This window comes from Engraulis encrasicolus, chromosome 1 (genome assembly GCF_034702125.1).
Source record: "Engraulis encrasicolus isolate BLACKSEA-1 chromosome 1, IST_EnEncr_1.0, whole genome shotgun sequence".
In the NCBI taxonomy this organism is placed as follows: Eukaryota; Metazoa; Chordata; class Actinopteri; order Clupeiformes; family Engraulidae; genus Engraulis; species Engraulis encrasicolus.
The window spans coordinates 43,582,964-43,601,896 of record NC_085857.1 but is presented as its reverse complement, the minus strand read 5'-3'; the positions used below and the strand labels follow the sequence as shown (position 1 = coordinate 43,601,896).

The 18,933-nt window shown below is 44.6% G+C and overlaps 1 protein-coding gene across 1 annotated transcript; it reads right to left on the bottom strand.

The window, feature by feature from the left end:
* Positions 1-7,938: 7,938 nt before the first annotated feature.
* On the bottom strand, positions 7,939-12,395 carry c1qtnf6b (C1q and TNF related 6b). The gene is made up of 3 exons (XM_063209364.1): positions 12,384-12,395; positions 10,080-10,364; positions 7,939-9,083 (listed from the first exon to the last, which is right to left on the bottom strand). The coding sequence occupies exons 1-3, from the start codon at positions 12,393-12,395 to the stop codon at positions 8,787-8,789; spliced, it is 594 nt and encodes a 197-aa protein (XP_063065434.1). The 3' UTR covers positions 7,939-8,786.
* Between the last annotated feature and the right edge of the window lie 6,538 nt (positions 12,396-18,933).

The following is an 18,933-nucleotide window of genomic DNA, read 5'->3' as shown; positions in this document are numbered from 1 at the left end:
GGGCGGCCTCTGTTGTGCTCCCCTGCCCTGTCATTATCCCCTGTGGTTTAGAGACATGTGATGAGGGCCAGGGCTGGACTGGGGGAGCAATAAGGCCTGGACACTTTTGGCTTAAAGGGGGCCCTCATAATTAGTGGCGCCGCAGAACTGACTCATCGGTGAGGCCTGCAGCCTCGTGGGCCCCTAATTTATATATTTTTTTTACACGTCAGAAAATAGGGGCCCACGAGGGTGCGGGGCCCATTGGGAAATGCCTGCTATGCCAGATGACCAGTCCAGCCCTGATGAGGGCTGCTGTTACAGTAAGGTTTTGCTAACTAAGTAATATAGATATATATGTTTCATAGTGTAATTCAACATGTTTTCATGAAGTTTTTTTAGTCAGTCTCAATTTAAGGGCCCCAAATTTTTGGGGCAAAGAAGTGGTTGGTGGCCCATTGCCAAGCACTGGTTGGTGCCCTAAGCACTCTGGGTAATCTGCTTACGTCTAGCGGCGGCCCTGCACGTGATGAGGGGGCACGGCGGGTGCTGCGTACAATATCCGTACTATACGGACATTCCGGGTGAATGTTTACTGGACGTTCGGATCGACCCTAAAAGGGGTTGAGTATGCACCAACGTTCTGTAAATGTTAACTACACATTTGCAAGAGACATTGTGTATAAGCCCTGATGAAAGGCGCTGCTAGCTAGGCCGTGCCCTCCTAGTGACGCAACACCTTTAGCGTTGCTAGTCAGGTCAAGAGCACTGCACATACTTTATGAGCTCCCGAAAAATCGGGAACTCCTCCCACTTTGTGGGGAAGCAAACAACCGTTAGCAAACCAAGGGAGGCGGGTCAACCATGCCGTTTGGGAAATGTTAATTGTTATGCTCTTGGTCAGACCAAGTCTCAAAGAGATTTGAAAGTCGATGATACACACCACCGAGGGATCCTCTGCAGACGTTTCAGGAATGTTTACTGGACGTTTGAAACAAATGTTTCATAAGCCTTGAAAGGCGCTGTGACACCAAGAGGAATCCTCCGTCATTCTGGGAACTTTTACCGGACGTCTGCAACAGGCGTTTGGCTCTACAGCGTGAAAGGCACTACAGGCCCACAAGGCATGCACCCAGGGCCGGGCTCGGGACAAAGTCTCATTGGCCAGGCTCGGGACAAAGTCATGTACTGTAAAAGGGCCCTCCACACAATACATACAATGTCATGAGGACCCAATTCTGGGCCTCCTCCTCTCTCCCTGGGCCAGGGACAACATACCCGTTTGTCCAGAGGAGACTCTGGGTTCAGCTGCGGCCCCAAGCCAATTGTCAAAGGAGTGAACATTTGAACAAAGAATGCCATACTGTAGCAAAGGGTGAGGGATTTAATTCACCATCCAGAGGGGGGCCCCAAGCTACCTAGCCTAGTGACAAGATGTGCCCCTGCGTTTTTCCCCCCCTGTCGGCAGTCCTGCATGCCTGCATGGAAATGTTTACTGGACATTTGCAAGAGACGCTTGGCTCCGCCACGAACTGTTGTCTGCGTGCCCCTGGGGAGGCTGGAGAGTGTCCTTGGGGTAGGCGGCGCGGGGATATTTTTAACACCAGAGACACAAGCAAGAGAGAGGTCCGACGCAAGACACAGGCACCGCAGCCTGAGAGAAGAGAAGAAAGAACAGAGAGGAATAACACCAGAACGGAATGCACTAGAATCTTCTGCACACACACACAAACAACATTCCAGAAATTTGTATATCATAGTGTTCCATTTCATTCCCCACTACCAAAACAACAGTCTAATCTGACATTGCTGTGCGCTTTAATATGAACAAAAAATAGTTACAGTACCGTACACTGGTTCTGGACAGCATGTACACAAACATTTCTCTTTCAGTACAAAAGAAATACACATTTGCTCGTAAACAAAATAGTTTAACACTTGTCTTCCTATTTTAAGCACCAAAACACTTTTTTAAACACACACACACAGCATTTTCTAAATGTGTGGCACATGGGTTAACCTGTCAAACCCACCATAACTCATTGGGGAATCTATACTCCTATCCAGCTGGCCTGAAAAATACATCATTACATAGGGGTCATCCCTATGTTCCCCGGGTCCTATGTTCCCCGGGTCCTATGTTCCCGCAACCGGGGAACTTAGGAAGGGCTCTATGTTCCCCACTGCTTCAAAGTAGACTGCTACCGCATGGCAAAGCGCAGGTTGTTGTTGCACCCCTGACAGGTTAGGTTTAGGGATAGTTTTGGTCAGGGCACAAATTTAAAACTCAGAAACATTGCATTACTGACAGGTTAGGTTTAGGGATGGTTTTGGGAAGGGTTAAGTTTGAAAACTCGGAAACATACTGTACAATGTGGGGAACATAGAACCCTTTTTTAGAAAACGGGTCCTAAGTTCCCTAGTCCCTAACAAAGACAGGGGAACATAGGACCCGGGGAACATAGGCACGCTCCTATTACATAGGCTATACAATTTGACCCAGAAGAAAAATTGCCAGTAATAGTAGTTCAGGCTATTTTAAAATGGCATGTTCACACACTTCCTTTGAAAAGATTTATAAACAACTAATGTGTGATCATAAAAACAAATTTAGGGTAATAGGCCCCATCTTGCTTTACATACCACAATTGAGTTTAGCGAAGGTGTTTCTGGGCGCATTGGGTTTCACAGGAACCAAGGCCGCAATCCTGTGCTCCTCCAAACGCATCTCAAAGGATCCTGAACCCCTTTTTATTTTTCCTTTTTGGCCTTGCTTTCTGGACCTGGGGTTTAGAAGGCAGCGCAGACACCACCTGACTGCCTGCCTACCTGTCTTCCTGCCGGCCTGCCTGCCTGCCTGCCTGTCTCCCTGCCTGCCTGCCTGTCTGCCTTCCTGCCTGTCTCCCTGCCTCTCTGCCTGCCCGTCTCCCTGTCTGCTTGCTTGTCTCCCTCCCTGCCTGCCTGCCTGTTGGCCTCCCTGTCTCCCTTCCTGCCTCCCTGCCTGCCTGTCTGTCTCCCTGCCTGCCTGTCTGTCTGTTTGGCCTTTGCTCTAGGTTAACAGCCCCTCGTTAGCCTTAAGCGTTTGTGTTGGCAACTGTGACCCACCGGCCTGTAAAATCCCTGATTCCACTCTAGGAGCCAAGACAGCAGGAGGGAGCTTCCCTTTTCTGGGCTCAGGTCAGGGGCATGACACGCTAAAATGGACCGTAAATGGTCTTTATGGACTTCTGTAAATAGCCTATGGTCCTCATAACACCTCCTCCGTTCACCAAGTTTATGTATACACATGGTGTTTAAATATGATTATGGCAAAACTTGGAGGTGATGATAGAAAAAAGGTAAGTTTTAACTTGTTGGATGTGTATTGACCGGGTCTGTTTTAGACGTATTCACCTGTTAGTGTGATATGAAATGTCATTCCGTAGGTTTTTTGTGCTAAAATTGTTTAATTTGCTTTATTGTTTATTTTTTTCATTTGCTTTATTTGGGGGTCCTACTGCTGAAAAATGATGGGTTTCAAATTTTCTGACCCCGTTATACCCCTCCTCTAGGGGGCGCTTTCTGGCCCTGGCCAGTATGTGGTGAATCCTTGTGATCAACGTGCCTGTTAACCTACAAAACCAGCTAATAGACAAACTCCAGCCATCATTATTTAAGGACAGAGCCTCTCTCTCTCTCTCTCTCCCTCTCCCCAGGCTCTATTTATCAGTCCATTTACCACCATGTCGAATTTAATTTACCCTGATTGGCTTCTGAACCCTCTGCTTGGAATTGCCCCTCAGACTCAATCACTGTTCTCACATCTTGGTTCTTAATCCACCAACCAACCTCTGTGAGTCTCTCTGTACCCCAACCCGTCCTCCTAATCATCCTCCTCCTGCTCGATCCAGCCCACTTTTTTCCAAAACATGCGCCTGCCTGGTCTGGATGCAATTAGGCTTGAACCAACAGAGCCCCCCATCCCATTTCCTGTTTCGAGTTTGTGTGTGTTTCTTTCTTTCGTTTTTTTTCTTTTTTCATCCAAAACAGCCTTAGGGCCCTCCGCATCTCCCTACAGACCCACTGTCGGGTGTGTGCGATGCAGCGCCACATACGCTGCTTCAATCACTCTTTGGTTAATTATTCAATCATAAATTATATGACTAATTCTGATCCATTAACGGGTGTGTGTAATGCACGCTTGTCTGTCCATTTGTTCATTAGTTTAGTTATCCGCTACAGTTATTCCATTCCAGTGGCGGATCTAGTGACCTTGGCGAAATATAAACATGGGGCCCTCAAAAGTGATCATATAGACATACCGTAAAAATCTGTGTTTTTGGTGATATTTTAGTATTTTGTCTCATATATATCTTCCATTACTTTACATAAGTGGCAAATTAAGATCAAGCCTACATCGTTGTGTTTATATCACGACTGGTGTGACAGCTGGGGCCCCTATGGAGGACAAATTTGGTCGGGGCCCTAGGCAATTGCCTAGGTTTGCCTAATGGGAAGCCCGCCTCTGTTCCATTCCATCTGATGTGGACATCACAGAAACACAACAGGGGCCCCCTTTATTTTTACAAGCTTCTCCGCACTCTGCTTTCCTTATCAAGCTGACAGACACCTCGTCGTTTGTTTTGTTGTACTCAATTAGGGCTAATTTTACGACTTTTTATAGTCGACTTTTACTATTTTTTATAGTGCGTCAGGATTACAGAGGGGTTTTATGGAGCTCTATTGTAAAATCAAAGCTAAGGCTCTGTTGCTAATTGGACTCAACATTTCTGTCTCCCCTCAGGCTTTGTATTCGTGACCATCAACAACCTCGGCCCTTATGTTGTAGTTCGGCGGTTCTCAAAATGGGGTCCTAGGACCTAGTCCACGGCACCTTAAGAAGGTCGCATGACCAAAACGTTGTATTAAGGTTTGGTGGTGGAATGGACAGTGTACAGGATTTCTTTACACTTGAATGACAACCCCACTGGGATAATGTCCTAAGCACCTATCCAACTACGGAGGTGTGCAAAAGCGTCATTTTGAACAGTTCATGGCACCTTGTCAGGGGGTCTGTGAACGGCTGTTTCAATGCAATACATACACAAAACTGTTCGTACAGTACATACGGACATCCCACTTTTGCATTAAAATATAAAATGCAATGTCAATTTAAAAAGTAGTTGTAAGTAGTAACTGTAAGTTATTTTACGGTTATGAGGGAGTCCTTAGAAAACCCTCTGTTCTATTCAGGGTCCCTGGTCCAAGACCGTTTGAGAACCCCTGCTGTCGTTCAGTTACACACTGCACATGTGCACATTCTTTGGCAGCGGTTCCCAATGACAAAGGTGACGACATCAGAGCCAAATGCACTCTCAGTGTCAACAAAAACCGTCTGGACCCGGCAGTGTTTATTTCTAATAATCTATGGCACCAAAAGTGCAACTGTGTGTGTGTGTGTGTGTGTGTGTGTGTGTGTGTGTGTGTGTGTGTGTGTGTGTGTGTGTGTGTGTGTGTGTGTGTGTGTGTGTGTGTGTGTGTGCGTGTGTGCGTGTGTGCGAGCGTGTCTGTGTGTGTGCTTGCATGCATGTGTGTGCGCGTGCGGGTGAGTGGGTGTGTGTGGGAGCACACATCTGCGTGTCTGTGTATGTGTTTATTCAAGGAGGGGTGGTCTTGAAACACTGATTATTAGTAAAGCAGCACGCAAACACAAACACAAGCACTCTGGCCAAACTGTGAAGTGTTCCCCCTTTAGAAGCTCATGGAGGCCCTGGCGTGGCCCCAGTCAGTGTCTGTCTCTACTGTGCTGTGTGCAGGGCCTGCTGACAGCTTTGGCTGGGCCCAGGAGAAAGATACATGAAGGGGCCCCAAACCCAATACACACAATGTAATGAGGATCTAATTATGGGCCCCCTCGCTCCCTGGTCCCAGGAAAAGTGACCCCTTTGTCCCCCCTCCTGTCGGCTTCCCTGGCTGTGTGTACTGTGCTAACAGCCAACCGCCGAGTCTTCCAGCTGGCACTGATGAAGACACTGGCAACGAGACGAGGGCGAGGGGAGTGCATGCCATGCAGGCTTTCCCCCATCGCCATCCCCATCCCCATCCCCCATCTGCCCCTCACACACACACACACACACACACATCTCTGGTTGTCTCCCACCGCGGGCAACACACAAATCCAAAGCCTCCAGGGAGTGAAATAATGACCAAGCAGGATGAGCCTGTATCCACCACCCCCACCACCACCACCAACACCACCACCAACACCCCCGAACCTTCTCCCACCTCCACTGTCCACCTCTACTGTAGTGCTTCTCAACGGGGGCGGTACAGCCCCCCAGAGGGCGTTGGGGAGCCCTAGGGCGCTGTTGAGAAGGATACAGTTGAGAGGGAGTGGTGCTTAGTTGTCATAGGGGGCATTAGTCCATTTACATTATCCATAGTAAGGGGGTCGTCGGCAGACTTGTGATGAGGTTAAGGGGGCGTTTGTTCAAAAAAGGTTGAGAACCACTGCTCTATTGTATGGCAAAGTCCACCTGCATGCACGTGCTGCCTGCTGCTGCTCCCCTCACCAGCTCTTTGGCCTGGGGATCAATTAAGGTACAAACAAACTACAACTCGCCTGGTTGTGGTCTAATTTGTCTTTGTCACACACACACACACACACACACACACACACACACACACACACACACACACACACACACACACACACACACACACACACACACACACACACACACACACACACACACACACACACATGCATTGCTCTTTGTTCCTTGTTATATTGGCTGGTTCTGTCAGATGAATGTGAATGCTGTTTCAACAAAACAACTGCTACGCCGTTTTTTTTCAGTCTATTTATGTTTTGTCTATTTCAAGATAAACAGAAAGCATATAATCTGTCCAGAAAGACAACTATACATGCTGCCCTGCAGCTTTTAGAATGTAATATTACTTTAAAAAAAATAATAACGAATGAGTGATGGTTTGTAAAACCTGAGTGGTATATCTAACAGGTTCAAAGATTGGACCACACTGGACCACACGCAGGAACTCACACACAGCCAAATTGAAAGTCTCTACAGCTCTGTGCAAGCTCTCACAAACATGCACAGGGCGTGCAACCTAGTGGCCACTGGTAGTGTGTTCAAAATGTGCAAAAGCGGTAGTGCTTCATTTTTAGTGATTCACCACCATCTCCTCCTCATCCTCCTCTTCCGTTGCCAACCTCCTCTCCACCACACCGCGTCTCCTGACCTCCGTACATAAGTCTTGGATACAGTATAACATCCCTGAGAGGATTATAGGCAAGCAAAAAAACTAAACCAAAAAAAACAAAAAACAAATGAAAAATAAAATCAAAGCATCAACAGCCTAGACCAGTGGTCTCCAAATGGCGGCCCGCAGGCCAGATTCAGCCCAGGCATAGAAAGCATTTGGCCCACCATGAGGTAGGAACGTCCTTCGCAAGAGCGACTCAACTCTCTCTCGACAGCGACGCTCACCACTAAATCCAAGGGAATGGTGTTACGTCTTAAGACGGTCTTAAGGCGGTTAGCAATGACAAGAATCGAGAAACGAACCCCAGATTCAGCCCAGACCACTGGCCTAGACTCACCATGTCATTGTACGAATTTCGCACAGATAGAGCTGGAGCTGCCTTTAATTGAGCACCAATTTCAGGTGTGAGGGGTGAACGTGAACACTGTTGGAATTTGACATGGCTGGATATGAATTTAGTATGGTCGTGAAGTGCAGTGTGCTCGTGCACATGAAATGCGTATTGGATGCAATGTCTGTCGTTCACCCCCACCCTGTTGTTTACCCTGTCCCTCCTCCTGTTTGGGCACATTCAGGCCGACTGAGAACCGTGCCTGCTCCCGCACCTAATAGCGTACCGGCCGTTGTATTCACGCCGCAGATCTTGGCGTTCGCGAACTGGAAAGTTGGTTCGCAATGCGAACCACAAAAGACTTTTCTCTGCGAACCGTGACGACAACATGGCCGTCAGCAGGTTCATCTGGGTAACGCAGTCATGCACGGAAAAGGTTCGGAGTTTGGTATGAACACGGGCGGTATGAACTGGTGCGGGCACCGGCACCAGCTCTGGTCTGGTCAGCCTGAAAACCCTATTTTCTGGATTTGCTAGGTTGGCACGGGATCGATGAGGTCTAACCCAAAATTATCAGACCTTAATGTGATTACGTTAATTACGTTACATTACATTACATTTAGCTGACGCTTTTATCCAAAGCGACTCACAGTTATTATTTTCCAAGGTCCAGTCCCTGGAGCAATGCGGGGTTAGGTGCCTTGATCAAGGGCACTTCAACCATGGATGGCGGGGTGTAGGGAGAGGTCAGGTGGGGTTCGGACCTACAACCCCCAGATTGACCAACTCCCTAACCATTAGACCATGGCTGCCCCAAAATGTGATGTGATTGTCTACGGAAATGATAGGTGAGTGGAAGCTTCAGGATGGCTGAGGCAGGCTAAAACAAATGGAAGAAAAGGAAAGAACTAAAAGAGTCAAGTGACGCTGTTCTGCCTCTGTCTGTCTCCACCTGCGTCCATAATCCTTTTTAGAGTTTGTCCGGGTCACCACCAGATATCCATTGAAGATGATAATATTAAACAAAGATCTCAACTACAAACAGTCACATGTCACATGACACTGTCCTCTGTGTCTCCTGTTATGCCTTTTTATGTCGTACGGGGCACCTTCAGGTATCCATTGAAGATGATATAGAAAACAAAGAACTCAACAAAAAGGAAATGGCAACTACAAACGTCACTGTCCTCCATGTCTCCCGTTATGCCTTTTATGTCGTACTGGGCGCCACCATGTATCCATTGAAGGTGATGTAAATGTCCACGTCGTCGCTGTAGATGGCGTTCTCCCGCTCGCGCTTGTAGAGCCGCACCCAGACCTCGTCGTTGAGCTCCAGCGTGAGCATTACGCTCTGACTCTGCATGATGGACCGCTCGCTGGGCTGCGCGTACAGGATGACCTTCTCGCTGTCGTTGTGCATCAGGTGCAGGTAGGTCTCCTTGAAGTTCCACGTGTGGATGTTGATGTTGAAGAAGTAGACCCCGGGAACGTAGCAGTAGAACTTGCCCTGGTGTAGAATAGAACAGAATAGAATACGGTAGAATAGAATAGAATTAGCCTAGCGAGCTACCCCCCTAGCCGCTAGGGGCATCTTGGTTTCTTGGCTAGAATAGAATGCCTTTTATTGCAACTATTCATATGTACATCACACTACTTCAGATAAAAATTACACCATCCACCTTATTCTGCACATGAACAAGGACTGTGCCAAGTTAATCATTTTTTGTAATTTCATCACTTCCGTTTGCAACATCGTTCTGTTGCGCTACATTAACGAAGACATCTCAAAGACTGTGCTTTAAATCAATTTGTTGTTCTTTGAGGACGTAGACTACGTTGTTGTTATAGCACATATCACATTGGGAAGACTTCCTATTTATAAAGTCTCTGCTGCGGTGTCATTATGTTGCTACAAATGGTAGCCAAACAGAAACTAAATGACAACAACAGAATACTTGAGTGGGCGGGACAGAATGAGTACACTACACACACACTAAATTGAAAACAAGACACTTCAGTGCAGACGTTTATACTGTACATGGGATATTTACAACAACGAAAGATACTGCATTTACAACACAGTGTCGTGGTGTATAGTGATAACCCTTGGAGTTCTGTGGTGCAGTGCGCTAAGGCAGTGTTTCCCAACCAGGGGTACGTGTACCACTAGGGGTACGTGAGCACACCTCAGGGGGTACTTGGAAAAATTTGATAATAACAAATATATGGATTGTAGTCATATTGGGATAAAGGAACAGATATAGAGCATGAGTGAGGGGGGTACTCATCATGACAAAATTGCTTAGGGGGTACACAAGACAAAAAAGGTTGGGGAACACTGCGCTAAGGCACCGTACCATATGCAGGTGACCAAAGTTCAAGTCCGAACTGGCCCTTTCCCCATCTCACTCTCCCACTCCCTTCCATCCCTGTCGTCTCTTCACTGTCCTGTCTATCTACATTAAAGGCATAAAAAAAAACTTTACAAAAAAATAAGAATAACCTTGAACATGTTGAAGTGCTCATTTGGGTTGACGAAGACCGTGTCGAATATCATGGCCTGGTAGTAGTCCAGACTGTGCAGGGACTTGCGGCGGCCCACCGAGAAGTAGGAGTGCTGGGTCTTGCAGGGGTCGCCGGGGGCCCCCGTCTGGCCCCTGGTTCCTTTGGGTCCCATCTGGCCCCTGGAGCCCGCTGGCCCCTCCGCACCGGCCTTGCCTGGGGTGCCTCTCTCTCCACGGTCCCCTTTGTCTCCTTCAGGTGGATGGGTGGGCACAGGAGAAGAAGACTTTTAGTGAACTGAACATGTGTACATTATTTACCATACCGTGAAAAAAATGGTTTAGAGGTCAGTCAGTGGAAAGAATATGTGTTGTGTATGCTATATATTTAATGTGCTATAGTTTTAGTTTGGTCCCAGTGCTATTCTTGTAATTTTAACATCTGCTGCCATCAACACCAAGGACCACAATGAAAATGGACCTTTATTGTGCTATCCTGACTCTCATTTTTTTTTTTTTTTAGGTTTGTGGTGCGGTGCGATTTATATGAAACTCAATCATGTATTGATTTTATATATATGAACTGAAGATGTCAAAAAAAATCGCTCATTCATTAATACAGTTCATATCATGTACAGTACATACATACTCAATACTGTAAATACATACATACATACAAACCCCAACTCCGATGAAGTTGGGACGTTTGGTAAACAGTTAATAAAATCTAAATGCTATCATTTTCAAAACATTCAATCTATTCATTAGATGGAGAATAGTGAAAAGACAACATATTAAGTGTTAAAACCGAGAAAAAATATTGTTTTGGGGGACATATGTACTCATTTCTAATTTGATAAATCCAACACGTCTCAAAAGAGTTGGGACGGGGATCAGTGAAATTTAGTAAACATCCAAATAAGATAAAACAACAAAGAAGAACATTTCAAAATGAATTGTACTGACGGACAATATAGGTGTCCAGGTATAAGATCATCACAGAGAGGCTGAGTCACTCAGAATTAAAGATGCAAAGGGAATAATTACCATAGTTATTACATACATTTTTGAATTCCCTTTGATTTACCACGATTGAGTGTATATAAGACATATTTTTGTTCATAAAATCATTGTATAGGTTCATGACATCATGAAATATATATTGGCTGTAGTCTCACTCTAATTCCTGGAGTGCTAGAGCTATTGAAAATTGACCATATTAAGAATGCTTAATGCGTGCAAATGATACAGGGGTGTAACATTCTCCTAAGCACCTGAGCTCACTTGAAATAAACCCAGAAGACATGGGAAACCGTCCTTTGCTCACAGAAGTCAGCAGAAGTTGTAGAAGTCCATTCTTTTTGACAATAATAGAGCATTGCACATCCTGTGCTACAGTGAAAATGGACCATCCAACTTGTGTTAGTGCTAACTTCAAAAGTCAGCCTCCATGATGGCATGCGGGTGCAGTAGTGCATTGGTTAAGATGTTCTCACTCATCTGTAGAGTTAAATATAGTGCTGAATGGTATAAATGGGTTTTAAACAGCATGAAAAGCCACTCATGCATTATATTTTGAAGGGAGATCTTCGATTACTGCCACATAGTAAGGTCAAATTGCATTCTCTACTATGTTTTAACAGTTTGGCTCCATCATAAGGACCAGCAGGTGATAAAATGGTGGGTTTTTGGTCAAGACCTGTCACACTGTAAGCACCACAGAAAGGAAAACATTGCAAAACATGACAAGGAATACACCCACCATTTAAGCTGGTGAAATCATGTCCAAGATAGGAATTAACACTGTTTTTTATATAAAATCATCTCATCGGTTAATGTATTTAACTGTTAAGTGTTGTCTTTTGTTTTGTTTTTAGTCTTCCTCGACATTTGCTGCCATTTATTGTCCCCGTCCCAACTCTTTTGAGACGTGTTGGATTTATCAAATTAGAAATGAGTACATATGTCCCCCAAAACAATATTTTTTCTCGGTTTTAACACTTAATATGTTGTCTTTTCACTATTCTCCATCTAATGAATAGATTGAATGTTTTGAAAATGATAGCATTTTGATTTTATTCACTGTTTACCAAACGTCCCAACTTCATCGGAGTTGGGGTTTGTACATACATACATACATACATACATACATACATACATACATACATACATACATACATACATACATACATACATACATACATACATACATACTGTAACATACACACACACTGTAAATACATACACAAACAGTCACCAATCATGTCATCTGGCCAGTTACTTGTACTATTTATAATGGCACCAACTGGTGGAGTCATCATGATTAATAACACAGTAACTGGAGCAGGAAATGAGGTCACAACTGAAGAGAAGAAAAAAACACATTCACCTAAACCAATTGCAGCACAACCACCACTGTGCCTGTGACACCACACCATGCCGGGGCGGAGATCATGTTGGTTTTATTGTACCCTGTCCTTAGCCTTTAAAGTGATAGGCTACTGTAGCATGCCTGGAAATAAGTTCATTTTACAGCTCACAGCTAGCAGTCCTTTACGGGGTCTGCCCATTGGTCTGACAGCCCATTAGTCCGACAATGGGGCACCTAAGTCACACCCTCTACTTCCTGGTCCATGGGGCAGAGGGAGTCAAAAAATAATTACTGGGCTTGAAATGAGTGGTTTTTCTACAACAATCCAAACCTTGGACTTTCACTTATGCACCAGAAGTCCATCACCACTCGCCTCATTCACTTCCATTCATTTTATTGCAACTGTCTGCCCCATGAACCAGGAAGTATAGAGGGTGTGACTTAGGTGCCCCATAGTCAGACAATGAGCCACAGAGGAGCATAAAGGTCAGGCTACTGGGCTAACAGGCTACATGCTATATGCCTTTAATGACGGTTAGGGTTAGGGATTGGTTTGGTTTGGGCACAGTGCGCGTGTGGTCGGACTAATGGGCTGTCGGACCAATGGGATGTAACCGCTTTTTACACCTAGCTGCTAGCTGGAACCATAGTATGATAATTGCTAGTAACTAGAAGTAGCCTCACCAGACGAAGAGAATGACTGAAAAAAAACAAGAAGAAAAGTGAAACTCAACCATTTAACTGGAGGTGAGGTGTAAAATTAGCTTATTTCCAGAAATGGTAGAGTATCCCTTTCATTTAACAGACAATAAGGTTGTATTAGCTGTGGCTGTGTTAGGCTATCAAAGAGCAAATTCAGTTGTTAAAGTCCATCCATAAAGTGGATATAGTGTTGCCACACGTCCAGGTTTTTCCTGGATTGTGCCGGTGTCTGTCCAGGTAAATGGAATAACTGTCCTGTTTTTTTATAATGCACGTCTTCATATTACCCCATTGAAATAAACACATATCATTAATGTTTCGCGCTCATCTGTCAATGTGTCCCGGTTTTACCACTGAAATGTGGCAACCATACAGTAAGTGCATATGATTCATACTGTAAAGTGCATTCAAGCAGTGGATGCATTAGGCTGGCTACTACTACCGGTATGTCCTCCCTGCTTTTGCTGCAAAACCAGATCTCCATCCCAAGCCTGGGATCCCACTACGACCCAAAATTGCATGACCCAGCAAGTTCCCAGCAGCCCTCTGAGTTGTTGTTAAGCTTGCCTTGCTGGCTGGCTCGCTCTGACTTGGGGAAATCACATCGCAACGTGTGTGAGTCACTTCTGTGAATGCCAGAAGGGCATGTGTCGCTGGTGGGTAATCTGTTGATATGGTTCTCAAGGAGAGTTTTTTTTTTTCGTTTTGCACCTCTTTTTCATTCAGTAGGCTGTGGATTAGTGTTCCGGCAGGTTGGCCTTTGGCTGTCTTTCTCTCCTTTTTTGCTGTCTTTTGCTTTTTTCTCTCATTTTCTTTTCTTTTGGTGCTTCATATGACCTGCTGCTCAGCGGAACAGCTAGAACAGCACATTGTGTTTCTGCACAAGACTCTCTCTCTCTCTCTTTCTCTCTCTCTCTCTCTCCCTCTCTCTCACTCACTTAAACTCCCACGCGTGTGCACGCACACACACACATGCACACACACACATGCAGACACACGCACGCACGCAGGCACACATGCACACATACAGCAGTCTTTTTTAGCTCACTTGTGCAATCTTTCGCCCTGTCTTCTTGTTTTCTCTCCTTATCTTTTTCACACACACACACACACACACACACACACACACACACACACACACACACACACACACACACACACACACACACACACACACACACACATACAGGCGGGAGGGTTTAGCAGGTCATTTTCAGCATACCTGAAATAAGCATGGTTTAAGAGGACCACCCTTTCCCTTGATGTTACAGCTATGAAAATAACACCAAAAAATGTGCTTTTTTGTAACTAAGATACATCCGAGTTAAAATTTTACATTTTACAGTCACAGTCTGAAATAGGATTTCTCTGACTTTTATATGGTTTAGGAGGACATGTCAGAATGCATGTTTGCAAGGTCATAAATGTTTATTAGGTCGGTGAGAATACACATACACAGATATGAACAATATGTGGTTTAAAAGGACAAATGCAGATTAGAAGGTCGGTCCGAATACAATACACAGACATGGTTAGTATGTGTTACATTGGGTCATATGTGGTATATCAGGTCGGTCTGAATACAATACACAGACATGGTTAGTATGTGGTATATTGGGTCATATGTGGTATATCAGGTCGGTCTGAATACAATACACAGACATGGTTAGTATGTGGTACATTGGGTCATATGTGGTATATTAGAACAGTGTGGATACTGATATATTTGCACAGTGTGCACTGATATATTTCAAAGGATAAAAGTGGGAAAGGGTGTCCATCTTAACACAATACACAGAAAAGATATGAATGGTTAACGGGGCAAGTATTAGTATGTGGGCATGCACATCATACTGTATGTAAAGGGACCTGTGAGAAGGCACTCCCTGCCATCTCATAATCTCAACGATTTTAAATACTGGTGAACGTTTGTTTGATTAGTCTGGACTGTCCAGGAGCGCACACGCACATTCATTCACACACACACACACACACACACACACACACACACATGAACAAGCGCACACAAGACCTCTCCGAGCCATCTCTCCTGTATGGCGTTCAGGCCGGCCAGAACAGAGCCGGTACCCGTGCTCGCACCAGTTACACTAAAGTGCTTATCTGTGAACTGGGCTCATACCGTGCTCTGAACTTTTCCCCCACGTGACTGACAGTCTCGTTGTCGTTTCAACTGTTCAACAGTTTCACAGTTCGCAATGGTGCCACTTAATTGTTTGAATGACAAAAACTCAGATACAGATTTACAGAGTTACAGATGTGTTTTTGAAGAAGTGTCAAAAATCCCGCCAGCGGGATCTTAGACTCCAGAGGGTTAATGAACACATATTTCCCTCAAATCAATACTTTTGCTGGAATTAACAGTTGATATGTTGACCTTGTGTTATTGGCAATCTTATGCATGGATTGAATGTTTTGAAAAGGGCAGCACTTTTCTTTTATTCACAAAATAATGAATAGCACTGAGCTCTCTTTTGCTGATGAGTTAAACACATTTTATGCACGTTTCGACCTTGCCAACCCCATGGTGGCTGTCACTGAAGAGTCTAGTGGAACCTTTCATTATCAGTGAGAGTGATGTGAGGGGAGTGTTCAGAGGCGTAAATGGAAGAAAGGCAACAAGCCCTGATCATATTCCTGGCAGGGTTCTGAAATCCTGTGCTGATCAACTAGCCCCCGTATATGCTGAGATCTTTAATTTGTCACTTGCCCAAGCCGTTGTCCCATCTTGTTTTAAACACTCTATCATAGTTCCTGTGCCCAAGAACAGCAAGCCAGCAGGCCTGAATGACTATCGCCCAGTGGCCCTTACATCAGCAGTTATGAAGTGCTTTGAGAGGCTTGTGAAAAAACACATACAGTGAGGAGAATAAGTATTTGATCCCTTGCTGATTTTGTTGGTTTGCCCACTAATAAAGACATGAGCACTCTATAATATTAATGATAAAATGTATTCTAATATGGAGAGACAGAATATCAAAAAGAAAATCCAGAAAATAACTTTCAAGAATATATTTTAATTGATTTGTATTCCATTGAGGAAAATAAGTATTTGACCCCTCTAGTCAAAGAAGACAAAATACTTGGTGGCAAAGCCCTTGTTTTCTTGTACAGAGTTCAGATGTTTCTTTCAGTTAATGACAATGTTTGTGGATATATTAGAAGGGATTTTTGTCCACTTTTCTTTGCAGATCATATCTAAATAATTTAAATTGTATGACTCTAGCTTGGCAAATGGGAGCTTCTGTTCCCTCCACAGGATTATTATAGGGTTAATGTTTGGAAAGTGTCTAGGCCACTTCATGACCTTAATGTGCTTCTGCTTGAGCAACTCCTTCGTTGCTTGGGCTGTATGTTATGGATTATTATCATATTGGGAGGCCAATCCATGACCCACCTTCAGTCTAGTGGTGGTGGGAAAGAGGTTGGCATGCAGCATTGTACGTTTACATGTCTCCCTCCATCCATTTCTTGACGATGTGAAGTTGTCCTGTGTCTTGGCCAGACAAACAACCTCAAAACACAATGATACCACTTTCATGTATGATGTTGGAGAAGGTGTTGTTCTTGGGATCATAGGCAGCATTTCTCTTCCTCAAAACACATCGAGTTGTGTTAATGCCAAACAGTTTGATTTTGGTGTCATCTGATTCCAGCACCTCCCAATCATATCCTAATACAGTTTGATGTTCATTGGCAAACCTCAGGTGAGCCTGAACAGGTTCCTTCTGAAGCAGGGGTACCATACATGCACTGCAGGATTTTAATCCGCTGTGGTATTAAGTGTTTCCAATAGTTTTCTTAGGGATTGAGGTCCCAGCTGCCTTGAGATCATTTCCTAGCTCTTTCCATACAGTTTTAGGGTGCTTTATCTCTGTTTTTCTGGTTATTGAATGCCCACAAGGTCACATCTTGTATGGAGCCACAGACAGGCCCAAGATTGATGATTGATAATCATTTTGTTTGTCCTACAATTTGGAAGAAATGCACCAACAGTTTGCTCCTTAATATCCAGGAGCCCATTTCAGCCTTCTTGAGTTCTAAAATCTTGTCCCTGACATCCTTTGACAGCTTTTTGGTCTGTCCCATGTTGGCGAGTTTAGTTTGATTGATTGACTGATACTATGGACTGATTCTGCAGATTCAATGTGTTTTTTTGTGCAGGTTACTATTAACAGTTGTGTTCAATTCAGATAACAAGTTGATTGGAAGTGCCATTTGATCTGCGGGATCAGAACTCTTAATGGTTGGCAGGGGATCAAATACTTATTTCCCTCAATTAAATATAAATCAATTAATATATATTCTTTAGAGTTAATTTCTGGATTTTCTTTTTGATATTCTGTCTCTCCATATTAGAATACATTTTATCATTAACATTAAAGACTGATCATGTCTTTATTAGTGGGCAAACCAACAAAATCAGCAAGTGATCAAATACTTATTCTCCTCACTGTATGTGACACCCTGCCCAGTGCTTTCGATCCTCACCAATTTGCCTATAGAGCAAACAGAAGCAGGGACGATGCCATCTTAAGCCTTCTACATACCACACTGTCCCACCTGGATGAGGGGAGGGGGAATTATGTTAGAATGCTGTTCATAGATTACAGTTCAGCATTCAACACCATTATCCCCCTGCGCCTGGCTGACAAGATGAGGGGGCTGGGACTCAACACACAGTTGTGCAATTGGGTGCTCAGCTTTCTCACTGATCGTCCTCAAGTGGTCAGAATAGGTGGAGGTGTCACTTCAAGTCAGCTGACCCTCAACATTGGCTCGCCCCAGGGCTGTGTTTTGAGCCCACTGCTCTATAACATCTACACACATGACTGTACAACCACCAGCAGCTCAAATTCCATCTTAAAGTTCGCTGACGACACCGTGGTGCTGGGTCTCATCTCAAACAACAATGAGACAGCCTACCTGAATGAGGTGGATGACCTAGCACTGTGGTGTCAGTCCAACAACCTGGCCCTGAACGTCAGCAAGACGAAAGAAATGGTAGTGGACTTCAGAAAGGTGCAGAGCAGGGCATACACGCCACTTACCATCAGCGGGGAGCCTGTGGAGAGGGTCTCAAATTACAAGTACCTGGGAGTACACCTGACTGAGGACCTCTCCTGGTCACAACACACTCAACACCTGACAGCAAAATCCAGGCAGAGGCTGTACTTTCTCCGCCTACTGAGGAAGTTTAAGGTCTCCACTCCCATCCTGACCACCTTCTATTCATCAGCGGTGGAAAGTGTGTTAACAGGCTGTTTTACGGCCTGGTTTGGAAGCTGCACACAACAACAACAGAAGGACCTACAGAGAGTGGTGCGCTCTGCAGAGCGCTCTATCAAAGCCAACCTTCCAGGATCCAGGACTCTTGGGCCTTTACACTAAGAGAGTGGGAGCCAGGGCTAGGAAGATTATGCAGGATGTCTCACACCCCAACTCTTACATGTTCACCCTACTTAAGTCCTGCAGACGACTCAGAACCATTCAGGCCAGAACAGAGAGAATGAGGAAAAGTTTTTACCCCCAGGCAGTGCGACTGCTGAACAGAGACTTTTTAAATAATAATTTTCTTTAACTTATTTCTCACCTTTTATTTCCTTTTTTACTTTACTTAATTTTTAATTTTTAAGATGCAGAGCTGATGACCCCATCATCATTTCACTACAATTACCATGTATGTGACAAATAAAAGTACTTGAACTTGAACTTGAACTTGAAAATAACAAGCGTCTCAACTTTTTTGGAATCTGCTTTTGTAT